At 37.8% G+C, this 13,986-nt stretch overlaps 1 protein-coding gene across 1 annotated transcript in view; it reads left to right on the top strand.

Annotated features, from left to right (window-relative positions):
* Positions 1 to 13,986, top strand: part of LOC141507593 (MOB-like protein phocein) — a 52,765-nt gene that overhangs the window by 22,030 nt on the left and 16,749 nt on the right. The window contains exon 1 of the mRNA XM_074215404.1: positions 11,532 to 11,774. Coding sequence (XP_074071505.1) covers positions 11,715 to 11,774 — 60 coding nt within the window. The 5' untranslated portion in view covers positions 11,532 to 11,714. Of the gene's footprint in view, positions 11,775 to 13,986 lie in introns of the transcript that reaches the window.

The raw sequence follows: 13,986 nt of genomic DNA, 5'->3' as shown, positions 1-13,986 counted from the left end.
AATTGAATTAATATTTAAATAATGTATAATTTTAATTTCAAACATGGTAAATATTGATAGATATTGTGGGATATGATGGAGCTCTTATTGAAAGCTGATTGTTAGATTTTTAGTGTGAGCATTTATACTTCAGAAATCCATAAACACTATAAATTGGGGCTTGACTTAGATTGTCTACACTTAAATGATGGAGAAAATAATAATATAGATTAAATTTAAAAATGTGCCTTCCTTTTCAAAAAAGTTAGCTTTTAAATAATTACCAATAACCAACATAAACAAAAGCTCTTTGAGGTTATCAATATTTTTAAATCTGTAAAGGGATATGGTGAACAAAAACTTTGAAAACCTCTGATTTACTCTGAAAACCTCTGAGATATATATAATATATATATATATATATATATATATATATATATATAATATATATATATATACACACACACACAAATAAAATAAATTACTCAAGGTCATAAACTCATCAGGGAAAGGGTTAGGAAGGGAAGAGGTGCCAATTTACAAGGCAGCTATCTCAAAGTTAGAAGGGGTAACATGTAAGGTGATTGACAGATACTATAGAAAGGGAAGTAAAATTGGATTAGACTTAAGAAAATACCATGGAGAGTTAAGATGACCAAGTCAAGTCAAAAAGCACTTATTTAGCTCCTATAGTATGCCAGGCACTATACTAATTCTTGAGGATACAAAGAAAAGCAAAGATAGTTTTTCCACTCAAAGAAATCACAGTCTAATGAGACAATGTGAAAACAAAATATATACAAAATAAATTAGACTTCGTTTTAGATGGAAGGCACAGCATTTAAGGAGAATAAAAAATACTTTCTTGATGGGGAGATGGTAGATAGGTCAGAAAATTCAAAACTCTCCAATTTTCTTCCACAAAGGAGAGTATTGCCTCAAAGTGAACAGGGGAGCAGCAAAAATAAACAAAAAGTTGTCCTCCTAGGACAACTAGAGAGAGGACTTCAGAAAAGACTCAGTCTCCAGGGGCAGAGGTGTGGCCTGCCTGAAGTGACCTCTAGATCTAGGTTGAACTCTGCTGAATGTTGAATCAACAAGCAACAAGCCTTGGGGGGCAGTTGGGTGATAAGTAATCTGGCCTCAGAAGCTTTCTCTTCAAGAACAGTGTCAGGATGGAATGGCTGAGCAAGGGACTAAAAGGTGTTTCTGGGCACCAGCTACAGTGTTCAGACCAGACTCTGTCCAAGGCTGCTGCTGTGGGAGAACGAGTTGGTACATGCTGGTGGGTGCTGTAGCAGAGGGGCAGGGATTCCACTGACTGTGGGCACTTGCAGAAGAACCAAAGCTCTGGGGAGAGAGCTGAAGTTTGCAGTTGTTCAGAGAAGAGCATTTGTGAGACATCCTGGCAGGGGACCCTAACCATGGCTTAGGAGTGGGGAGGATGCCCAAACTTGGACCCTGGAAAGTATTCAGAATAGTAAGAAGGACCTGAGCCCAAAGCACCAGTACTCACAACTCTGGACTAGAATCTGATTATAATAATAAGCTGCTCAAAATGAAACAAAACAAAATAAAATAAAACTGAGCAGGCAAAAGAGAAAGAACCAGACCACAGACAGATACCATGGATAAGGAGAAGATATGGATTCATTTTCAAAGGAAAATAGAGAAACAAAAAATGCCTTTCCCACCTCAAAGAGAAATGTCAGATATTAACAAGAGCAAAGAGTTCTTGGAAGAAGTTAAAAAGGACTTCAAAAATCAAATAAGAAAGATTGAGGAAAAATTAGGGAGGAAAAAAGCAATTCAAGAAAATCAATAAAATTACAAAAAGTCATCTAAGACTTATGATTTCAGATTTTTTTTTAAGGTTTTTCTTTTTTGCAAGGCAAATGGGGTTAAGTGGCTTGCCCAAGACTACACAGCTAGGTGATTATTAAGTGTCTGAGACCAGATTTGAACCCAGGTACTCCTGACTCCAGGGCCAGGCTTTGTCCACTGTACCACCTAGCCACCCCATCCAAAACTTTTAAGGGATGAATATAACTGCTTAAAAACTAGAATTTGGCAAGGAAGTGAATAATTTAAAAATCAACAAGAAATAATAAAGTAAAATGAAAAAATAAGAAGAAAATGTGAAGTTTTTCATTAGCAGATCTAGGAGAGACAACATAAAAATGGTTGTACTACCTGAAAGTTACAATCAAAAAAGAATATTGATATAATAAGAAATTATTAAGGAAAACTGTCCTGAAATTCTAGAACAAGAGGGTAAAGTAGAAATAGAAAAAAAAATACACTGATCAGTACCTGAAAGGGATCCCATGATGAAAACTTATAGGAATATCATAACCAAGATTTAAAACTCCCAGGTTAAGGAGAAAATATTATAAGCAACAACAAAAAAATTTGAATACTAAAGAATTATAATCAGGATTAATAGAAGCTTCTACACTGAATGACTATAGGTCTTGAAACATTATATTTCAAAAAGCAAAAAGAGTTGAGGTTGTGTCCAAAAGTAACTTACCCAGCAAAGTTGAATAAAATTCTGAATGAAAAAATAATGGTTATTTAATGAATGGAAAAATCCAACATATAAGATCCAGGAGAAAAACAAACATTAAAGACCAATTATAAAGGGGTCAATAACTGTTACTTCTTATAATGTGAAAATATTATCAGTATTCTTAAGACTGTCCTTAATAATTTAGAAGAAAGGTTAGGATTGAGCTGAGTGTAAGGGGCTGATTCCAAAAAGACAAAATTGGTTAGGGAAAAATAAAAAGGAGGAATTATCTCATATAAATGAGTCATGAAAAGAAGAACTGATTCAAAAGAAACAGGGTGGGTTGGAAGGTTGGTAGTGCTACAACATTATTTTCATTGAATCTAGAGTAAAGATGGAGAACAAGTACATCTAGAAGAGTATAAAAGACTTCCAAATTTATAAAAAATAAGAAGACAAGTAGACAGGACAAGGGAGGGACATATAGAAGAATGCATAGATTTAAGATTTTGGAGCCTGGAGGGAGAGGATAAGAGAAGTACTTATAGGGGAATGAGAAGAATAAAGGGGAGAAGATAAAGAAGGGATTCTTTAAAAAAAAAGTGTGGATGAGGAAAATAGTGCTTAAAAGCTTGGGAAGAGGGATAAGGTAAAAATGACAGTAGTGAGAGAAAATAGGATGGAGAGAAATATAGAGATTGTAATTATGACTCTGAATGTGAATTATAGCAAAATGGATTAAGAATCAGAACCCCACTATATAGTTGCTTACAAAAAACATTTAAAAATAAGAAATACACAAAGAATAAAGGACTGGAGTAGGAATTTATTATGTTTCAGCTGATATAAAAAGAGCAGAGGTAGCAATTATGATCTCAGATAAAGTTAAAACTAAAACACATTTACCTAAAAGAGAAAAACAGGGAAATATTAATATATTATAATATATTAATTTATTATAATATATTAATATATTAATACTAAACCTATATGCACCAAATAATCTAAATTTTTGAAAGAAAAGTTAAATGAATTATAGGTGGAAATAGACAGTGGTACTATAATAGTGAGGAAGTTCAATCTTCCCCTGTAAAACTAGATAAATCTAACCCTGTGTGTGTGTGTGTAAGAAGTCAAGGAAGGGAATAGAATTAAGATAAGCTAGATATGACATATATTTGGAGAGAATAAATGGGAAAAGAAAGGAATACTACTTCTCAGTGGTGCATGGTACCTTTCTAAAGACTGAATGAAATGCATACTTTTTCATATCACAATGCAATGTTACATTTAATAAGGGACCCAGAAATATGGAATAAAAACTATTTGGAGATTAAATAACCTCATTTTTTTTTTTTGCAAGGCAAAAGTGGCTTGCCCAAGGCTATACAGCTAGGTAATTCTGAGCCTGGATTTGAGGTCCTCCTGACTCCGGGGCTGGTGCTCTATCCACTGCGCCACCTACCTGCCCCTAAATAGCCTCATATTAAAAAGAAAAACATAGAAACAATTAATTTCAAGAAAAAGACAATAATGAGATAACATATCAAAATCTATGGGATACAGCAAAAGCAGTAATCAGGAAAATTTATATTTCAAAATGCCTACATCCATAAAATAAAGAGCAGATCAACAAATTAGGTATTCAGTAAAAAAAAAAATAACTAAAAACAAAAACAGGGAGCAGCTAGATGGCATAGTGGATACAGCAATACCCCTGGAGTCAGGAGGACCTGAGTTAAAATCTAGATACTTAATAATTATCTATCTGTGTGACCTTGGGCAAGTCACTTAACCCCATTGCCTTGCCAAAAAACTCCAAAACAAACAAAAATAAAAAACTAAAAATTCCCAATTAAATACTAAATTGGAAATCCTAAAAATTAAAGATCAGATGAATAAAACTGAGTGTAAGATAACCATTAAATAAAAATAAAAGTTGATTTTTTTTTTTTTAGTTTTTGCTAGGCAATGGGGTTAAGTGGCTTGCCCAAGGCCACACAGCTAGGTAATTAATTATTAAGTGTCTGAGACTGGATTTGAACCCAGGTACTCCCTCTGGGGCTTTATCCACTGAGCCACCTAGCTGCCCTGTAAAAGTTGATTTTTTTTAAAAAAATAAAATAGACAGTTATGTATAAAATAAATAGATAAATAAGTTCATGTGATTTTTAAAAAGAGAGAAAACCAAATCACTAGTATAAAAATGAAAAGAAAGAATATACCATCAATGAAGATGAAATCAAAGTAATTATAAAGAGTTTGTTTGCCCAACTGTTTGTGAATTTAACAATTTCAGTGAAATGGAAGTTTATTTACAAAACTATTAACTACTTAGAATAGCAGAATAGGAAGTAGAATATCTAAACATACTTATTTTAGAAAAAGAAATTGAACAGGCCATAAATGAGCCTCCTAAATAAAAAGCACCAGAACCAGATGAATTTACAAGTGGATTTACCAAACATTTCAAGATCAAATATTAAATAAATTATTTGGAATAACAGACAAAGGGTCCCACCAAACTTCTATGAAACAAATATAATGCTGCTACCTAAACCAGAATGAGAAAAAAAACAAAAAAGAAAATTATAGACAATTTCATTATTGTATATAGTTGAAAAAATTCTAAATAAAATTTTGGCTAGGAGACTACTTACAATATATAACAAAAATTATACATGGTGATCAAGTGGGATTTATACCAGGAATTTAGGAATGGCTTAATATAAGGGAAACTGGAATAATAAAAGTATAAATAATCAATAATAAGGGTATAAAAATCATATTTTATATCAATAAATGGAGAAAAGCTTTTGATAAAGAACACTCATTTCTTTGAAAAACATCTGAAAATATAGGTAAAAATGAATTTTTCCTTAAATTGATAAGCATTAACTAAAAACCATTAGCAAGTATTATTTGTTTTGGTTTTTTTGCTTTTATAAGGTAATGGGATTAAAATAATTGCCCAAGGTCACACAGCTAGGTAATTATTGTGTCTGAGGCTGGATTTGAATTCAGATTCTCCTGACTCCAGGACTGGTGCTCTATCTGCTGCACCACCTAACTACTCCAACAAATATTATTTGTAATGGGAATAAGCTAGAAGCCTTTCCTCTTAAAACCACTGTCATTATTATTCAATAATGTATTGGAAATCTTAGCAATAAAAATAAGAGAAGAAAAAACAATAGAAGGAATCAGAATGGGTGATGAATTAATAAAATTATCTCTTTTTTGTGGATCTGTTAATACACAGAAATTTTTTTTTTTAAGGTTTTTGCAAGGCAAACAGGGTTAAGTGGCTTGCCCAAGGCTACACAGCTAGGTAATTATTAAGTGTCTGAGACTGGATTCGAACCCAGGTACTCCTGACTCCAGGGCCGGTGCTTTATCCACTGTGCCACCTAGCCGCCCCAATACACGGAAATTTAACTAAAAAAGTTAGTTGAAACAGTATTTTAACAAAGTAGCAAGGTATAAAGTAAAACTACATAAATCACTAGCTTTCCTATATATCACCAATAAAATCCTGCAAGAAGAGATAAGAAATACTCTATTTAAAATAACTGTAGACAGTATAAAGTATCTGATAGCCAACCTGCCAAAACACAGGAACTATATGAAAAAATTATAAAAATCATAATTTTTATACCAAAATGATAAAAAAAACTTTTTATACATATACATTAGATTTAAACAACTGGAGAAATATTGTTCATGGTAATAGAAACGTTAAAATAAGTGAAATATGTTAAACAGGAAATTTATTGTCTAAGATTTACCATGTATCCATTATCACTTGGAACTGAGAGGGGAGGGAGAAAGAGAGAGAGATAGAGACAGAGAGACAGAGACAGTGAGAGAGTGTGAGTCATTAACCTCCTGGAGTCCTTCTATTAAGTTTTCACAATATCAAGTTGCCCAATTGCTCCTTAAAGGCTATCATTGTATAATACTATCTGATGAACTGTTACCTCTTCCTGGCTTTTTAAACACAAGGGCAAGACAAGTTTTTTTCCAGTTTTCTAATCATTTGAATTTCTGAGTTTGTGATTAACACAGGGAGAGATATCCATGCATCTTGACTGCTAACCTGCTGCCAAAGGTGGTTATAAAGTGAAGGCTGAGTGAGTTGTCATAAAAAAAAAATCAGTCTTTTCCTCAGGAATTTAGATTGAGAAACTTATAATTTGAAAGTGGGTAGGGCCAAAATAATAAAAATGACAATAATTTATAGCAGGAAATGATTACAGTAACTGTGTTTGAAAATGTAAAGACTTAAATTTTGAGGATAGGAATTCCGTATTTAGTAAAAAATTGTTGTGAAAGCTAAAAAAGCAGTTTGGCAGAAACTGGGAATAGATTGATTATCTTACACCATTTACCCAGAGAAAGGCAACAGCACAGAAAAAACTTAACCCTTACTAACAATGATTGACTTTTTCAGGTAACTCACAGACCACCCAAGTTTTGTTTTATTTTCCAAAAAATATGCATAAAGGAATTAAGGTTTTTATTTTAAAACATGTGACTCATCATAGTTACAATTGACAACTTTATTGAATGCAGCATTAATTGCTATTTTGTCACAGAACATGGACAAGATTTCAAGATTTTAGAAAACTCAAATTCATTTCAATATATTTGTCACTCCATTCTCAGTTGACATCAACACATTGCCTGCAAACTTGCAAATAGACTGTATAGCATTACAATTGGATATGCAACTTAAAGTAAAATTTATTCAAATGTCTTTATTGGACTTTTATAAGTTGTACCTCCCTAAAGAAAAATATAGGACATTTCACAAACATGCCCTGTTCATAACATCTCTTTTGGGAGTATATGTGTTTGCTAGCAACTTTTTTCTATATGAAACATACAAAAGGTAAAAACAGAAAAAAATTTCAGATAACCATCTTGAAAATATTCTTCACATTGTTATACCTCTATCAAACTAGCTATAGATGCACGGTATTGGAAAAAGCAGGCTCAGTATTCACATTAAAAATTGCTTGTTGGGGCAATTAGGAGGCACAGTGGATAGAGCAGGAGGACTTGAATTCAAATGTGACCCCATACATTTACTAGTTGTGTGATCCTGGTCACTTAACACCTCCCCCCCATTACCTCATCAGTAAAAAAATGACGTGTTATTTTTTTTGTTTAAAAAGCAAGTGTTGGGGCAGCTAGGTGGTGTAGTGGATAGAGCACCGACCTTGGAGTCAGGAGTACCTGGGTTCAAATCCGATCTCAGACACTTAATAATTACCTAGCTGTGTGGCCTTGGGCAAGCCACTTAACCCCGTTTGCCTTGCAAAAACCTAAAAAAAAAAAAAAAAAAAAAAAAAGCAAGTAGCAAGTGTTTTGGGGCAGCTAGGTGGTGAAACGGATACAGCACTGGCCCTGGAGTCAGGAGTACCTGAGTTCAAATCTGGTCTCAGACATTTAATAATTACCTAGCTGTGTGGCCTTGGGCAAGCCACTTAACCCCATTGCCTTGCAAAAAAACTAAAAAAAAAAAGCAAGTGTTTTATTACCATATTCACTATTTTTATTAAACTTTATTGCACTATTACTAAAATACTATTGCACCATTATTATTACTAAAATACTATTACTATTTTATTATTATACTCATTGGTATATGGTAATATGGATTACATTGTAGTCATAAATAAATATTGAATTCTATATGTGGCCCTTGACAAATTTTTTGTTAGTCCATGTGACCAAGAAGAGCTAAAATGTTGGACACTTATGTTTTAGTAGTTTTATGGAGAAGAGATTGGGGATCTGCAAGAACACCAGCATAAGAGTTTAGCTTGTCATCAATTCTCTATTCAAAAACAGAGACTTTTGAGTTTGAGTTCTGTATATCCTATTTCTGTGTAAAAGCTCTAAGTACATGCATACATCAGGAATGATGATCACATGGTACTTTGCATTAGAAAGCCACAGCATAGTATAGTGGAGGAAATTAAATTCTTGTTGAAAGTGTTTCAAATAGAACTTTTATATCCTTTGCATATCTAACTTCCATTTGTTCCTAGTCTGAGTCATTTACATTCAATGTCTACCCTGTGGCCTTGTGGCTCTAAAACCTTAAAACTTTGAATTTTGGAGGAGTCATACAAGTTAGGAAGCCAGTTTAAAAGATTAAAGGGGGGGGGCAGAAGATTGAATTTGAGAAATTTCCAGATGTTTTTTAGTTAAAAGGAAGCAGTTTCTCTGAATTAGAAACATTTCTCCAGTTTTCCTGAGAAGAATTAACCTCAGTCTAAATTAGATAATTGTCTATATGTGGAATTAAGCCTAGATAGAATGAGGATATCCAAGGGGAAAGGGCCTCAGGAAAAAAAAAGGAACAAGAGGAAGATTCCAAGTTAGGTGCTTCATTTATGAAGATAATGGGAAGATTGTTCTATGAATTCAAGAACTTTTATGGACCTCAGTTTCCTTGCCTATAAAATAAAGATAATACTTGTACTCCCTGGCTCACTGGATTCTTGGTAAGGTTTAAATAAAATACATTTAAAGTGCTTTGTATATGGAAATGTCAGCTTTAACTTTGCTCTCCCCTCAAGCTGTCCTCCTGCATAAACTTTTCTTCCTTTCTCTGCCAAATTCCTCAAAAAACTTATCTAAATTCAGTGTCTCCATTTCTCTATCTCCCACTCATTTTCTTAGTCCCCTGAAATCTGTCTTCCAGTTCAACAGACACTACTATTTTAATTGTTCTTGGACAAGATCAAGGTGAATTTTTGGTTGGTCTCCTTGCTTCAAGTGTCTCCTCATTCCAATCTATGGTACATTCAACTGCTAAAGAACAGATCTGACTCCCCCTATTCAGGAACCATATGAGACTCTCTTCCAGAATCAAATATAAAAAATATTTTGCTTGGTTTTTAAAGCCCTTCATAAGCTGACCCTTTTCCAACCTTATATCTTATACCTTTCCAACCTTACTCTCCTCTACATTCTCTATGATCAATGACACTGGTCTGCTTGTTGTTCCTCATATAAAACACTACATTCTCCTAATCCAAACATTTTCCCAGGTTGACCCCCCCCCCCCCCCCCCCCCCCCGTGCCTATAATCCGCTTCCTCCTCACCTCAATTTCCTGGTTTCCTGATTTCCTTCCAGATTCAGCTAAAATTTCATCTTCAAGAAGGCTTTTTTTTCCAGTTCAGTGTTTATTCATTTTTACTATTATCTTATATAAAACAAGCATTTCCATAACAAAATAGAATACATAGAAAGATTACACATGAAATTGCAAAACTATTATGTATATAACTTGTTTTTTTCTTTTAAATGTTTTATGTACTGGGGCGGCTAGGTGGCGCAGTGGATAAAGCACCGGCCCTGGAGTCGGGGGTACCTGGGTTCAAATCCGGTCTGGGACACTAAATAATTACCTAGCTGTGTGGCCTTGGGCAAGCCACTTAACCCCGTTTGCCTTGCAAAAACCTAAAAAAAAAAAAGTTATGTATTTTTTTCCTCTCCTCTCCCTACATGACTACCATTAGATATAAATATGTATGTATGTGTAAAACCATACTCTCTCTCTATATATATAATTTACTTTTTTCTACAGATGCAGATAGCATCTTCCTTCATAGGTCCTTTGCAATTTATATATATATTTTATATATAATAATGAAAATTACTTGGCTGCTCAAAATTGTTTTTGAAACTATCACTGTTAACTTTCTATATACAATGTTCTCTTGGTTCTTCATTACTTTACGCAAGTCTTTCCATGTTTTTCTAAACTGGCTCATCATTTTTTTTTTTTAGGTTTTTGCAAGGCAAACGGGGTTAAGTGGCTTGCCCAAGGCCACACAGCTAGGTAATTATTTAGTGTCCCAGACCGGATTTGAACCCAGGTACCCCCGACTCCAGGGCCGGTGCTTTATCCACTGCGCCACCTAGCTGCCCATCTCATTATTTCTTATTGCCCATTTTTTTAATTGCCATTCCTTCATTTTCCAGGTATGCCTTAGGTTTTGAGGGCCTCATGCAGCCCACAGTGGGTTAGACACACCAGTACTAGAGTTTTCCACTTACAAATACTTTCCATTTACTCAGTCCATATCTTCCAAGTACACAGTTTAAGGCATAATTTTGTCATTTGAAAGTGAATTCCTTGAGAGTAAGTTTCCTTTTCTTTGTAACCAGAGTTAGGTAAAGTTTTGGGCAAAATGATAGTTAATAAACACCTCTCGACTGGCTGTTATTTGGAGAAATATCACGCAGATATTCTGCCATTTTAAAAATTCAGTCTTTAGAAGCGGTCATGTATCTGGGCATTTTGCTCTTTTTATTCTCTATGGGTCCTGAGCCTGAGATCTAGTTTTCGGCTTTGTATCTACAGAAGGGGCTCTCAGAAGCACCCAGTGGGGGGAAGGGGTCATCAGCTCCCTGCCTGAGGCAGCACATTCCATTTTTGGGGCAGATTAGTTGTTAATCATTCGTTAATAATCCTTATCAAGTTGGGGGGGGGGTTTCAAAGTGCCAGTTCTCTGGGGGGGGGGGCTGCCGGTTATTTCAAGTTTGCAAAGCTGGCTTTCCGCGGCTCCTGCGAGGTTCGCGCCCTCCGGGTGCAAGTCTCCCCCTTCTGGGGCGGCGAACCCCCATTAAGGCCTTTAGCGGACGCTGAAGCGGGGTCTTCCGGCCCCCGGGCCCAGGCCTTCCGTGAAGTCTCTCGGGCCTCCCTCCGCCCTTCGGGGTCTCCACAAGCCGGGGCCCTGGAAATGGCCGCGGGGCCCCCGGCTCCCTCACAAAGGCTTCCCGCAGCCCGGGCCCGCCGCGCGGCCTCGCGCTTCCCCCCGCCCTTGGAAGCCCCGGGGCGGCCGGGCCTGCACGTTCCCCGGCGGGGCTCTGCGGCGCCCCGCCCGCCTCCCGCCGCCCCGCTCCTCCCCGCCCCGGCGGTTACTTCCCGGATCCTCCGCCATCGCGCTTCTCTCCTCCCCTTTTGTTTATCCGGTGGCTCCGCACTCGCGCGCGGATCGGGGCTGTTCCGTCGGCACCTTCCCGCCCCCCCCCGCGCCGCGGGGCAGGGCGGCTGTTCCGGCGGCCGTCTCTCCTCCCGCCTCCCCTCCCCGGAGCGCCTGGCTCGGCTCCTCTCTCCTCCCTCGTCCTCCCCCCCCCAGCCGGGAGCCGTCCCCCAACATCCGGGTACCGGCATTAGCCGCCCAGACTCTGGCACTATGGTCATGGCGGAGGGGACGGCAGTGCTGAGGAGGAACAGGCCCGGCACCAAGGCTCAGGTACCAGCCGGGCCTCTGCGGGGCCGGGGAGCTTGTCGGGGAGGGCGGGAGCCGGGCGCTGGGAAGGGGGCCGGGCCGGGGAGCCGAGGCGCCGGGGCTGCTGCTGGGCCGGCTGCTTCCGCGGCGGGGGCGCCTAGGCCCGGGCGGCTCCGGAAGGGAGGCCGGCGGGGCCGGGCCGGGGGCCGGGCAGCCCTCCCCGGGCAGCCCCGACGACCCCGCCCCCGCCCGTGAGGGGCCCGGCCGCGCCCCCTCAGCCCGGGGTGGCCGGTGCCGGCTCCGGGTGCGGGCATGGCGCGTCCGGCCGCCCGGACGGCCCCTGCCCGTGCCCTGGGGCGCTCGTTCTTCCACCAGGCTGTGACTCGCGTGAAGGCGGACTATGGGGATGACCTAATTCTGCCAACTTCTAATGTTGGGCACTAGCTTGCTTCGGAATGTATATGTTTTCTTTTGAAATTTGGCTACATTCAAAAACAAAACATTCCCAGCTGGTTCCTAGGCTTGTCAATTCAACCGCCTCCTGTAACTTTTCCTTTAAACCTTACACTGGACACAGAGAATCTATAGATAGGCCTATTTTTGTCATATCTATTTCAAAAACCCAGAAAACATCATTCTGAGAATGTTCATAGACTTCAACAAAAAAACCAAAGGGATGTATGGCCCCCATAAAACTAAAGAACCCCCCCCCCAGTTGACAGTACTGTTTAAAAAAATCAGGAGAAATGTCGTTAAGAGGGTGAAGATAAAAAAAATTACAGAGGGATGATTGATGTGTGTTGCTAAAGTTGTATTGTGCCATCTCCAGCACTTAACTGACCACAGGATACTTTTTTAAAAATAGATTTTAATTATTTTGAATTTTACAATTTTCCCCCTAATCTTACTTCCCTCCCCCCCCCCACAGAAGGCAATTTTCTAGTCTTTACATTGTTTCCATGGTATACATTGATCCAAGTTGAATGTGATGAGAGAGAAACCACATTCTTAAGGAAGAAACATATAAGAGACAGCAAGATCAGACAATAAGATAACAGTTTTTTTCCTAAGTTAAAGGTAATAGTCCTTGGTTTTTATTCAGACTGGTATTGTCCATCACAGATACCCCAAAATTGTCCCTGGTTGTTGCACTGTTGGAACGAGCCAGTCCATCAAGGTTGATCATCCACCCCCGTATTGCTGTTAGGGTGTACAGTGTTTTTCTGGTTCTGCTCATCTCACTCAGCATCATTTCATGCAAATCCTCCAGGCTTCCCTGAATTCCCATCCCTCCTGGTTTCTAATAGAACAATAGCATTCCATGACATACATATACCACAATTTGCTAAGCCATTCCGCAACTGAAAGACATTTACTTGATTTCCAATTCTTTGCCACCACAAACAGGGCTGTGATGAATATTTTTTGTACAAGTGATGTTTTTACCCTTTTTCATCATCTCTTCAGGGTATAGACCCAGTAGTGAGTGAACACAGGATACTTAACCTGTTTTGAAAGTGTTTTAAAAACTAATGACTGTCACCATTTTTCCAGGTAGTTTTAGTTATTTTTCTGAGTAACAGATTCAGATATTTTTCTTGTTTTGTTAACTTTCTGCTTTATAAATGTAATTTTATCAAAGATTTTTAATTTTTCCATGGAAGTATTACTACTGGTTCCACATTATCTTTTTGCTAAATTAATCTTCTTAATTTTTGAACTTGGACAATTTTTTCTATTTTGATGTATATTCTCACCTCATTGATATCTTCTTATTTAAATAATACTTTTTGATTGTCCAGAAAATGTTGTCAACTTAATAATATGGTAGCATCTAAGGTATTATATTTATTTAAGAAAGTATATTAGAAACCTTTGAAGAACTAAGGTGTTTTCTCTCCCACAAAAGACATTGTTGAAGGTTTGTGTTGTAAAATAAAAAGTAACCATCCAGGGTGGCCCTGGAGTCAGGAAGAAGTACCTGGGTTCAAATCTCTTCTCAGACACTTAATAATTGCCTAGCTGTGTGGCCTTGGGCAAGCCACTTAACCCCATTTGCCTTGCAAAAACCTAAAAAAAAAAAAGTAACCATCCAAAGAAGTCTGACATAAAAAATGACTACTTAGTCATTTGCCATTTCTAGCCTGACCTGTCAGACATGAGAGAAATGAATTCTCTTCTGTGAAAATTGATCCTTCTCTGAATTTCTGATTTAAATGACAAAACTAAAGGGATG

Source organism: Macrotis lagotis, chromosome 1, assembly GCF_037893015.1.
Source record: "Macrotis lagotis isolate mMagLag1 chromosome 1, bilby.v1.9.chrom.fasta, whole genome shotgun sequence".
Lineage (NCBI taxonomy): Eukaryota > Metazoa > Chordata > Mammalia > Peramelemorphia > Peramelidae > Macrotis > Macrotis lagotis.
This window is presented reverse-complemented; position numbering and strand designations above follow the sequence as displayed.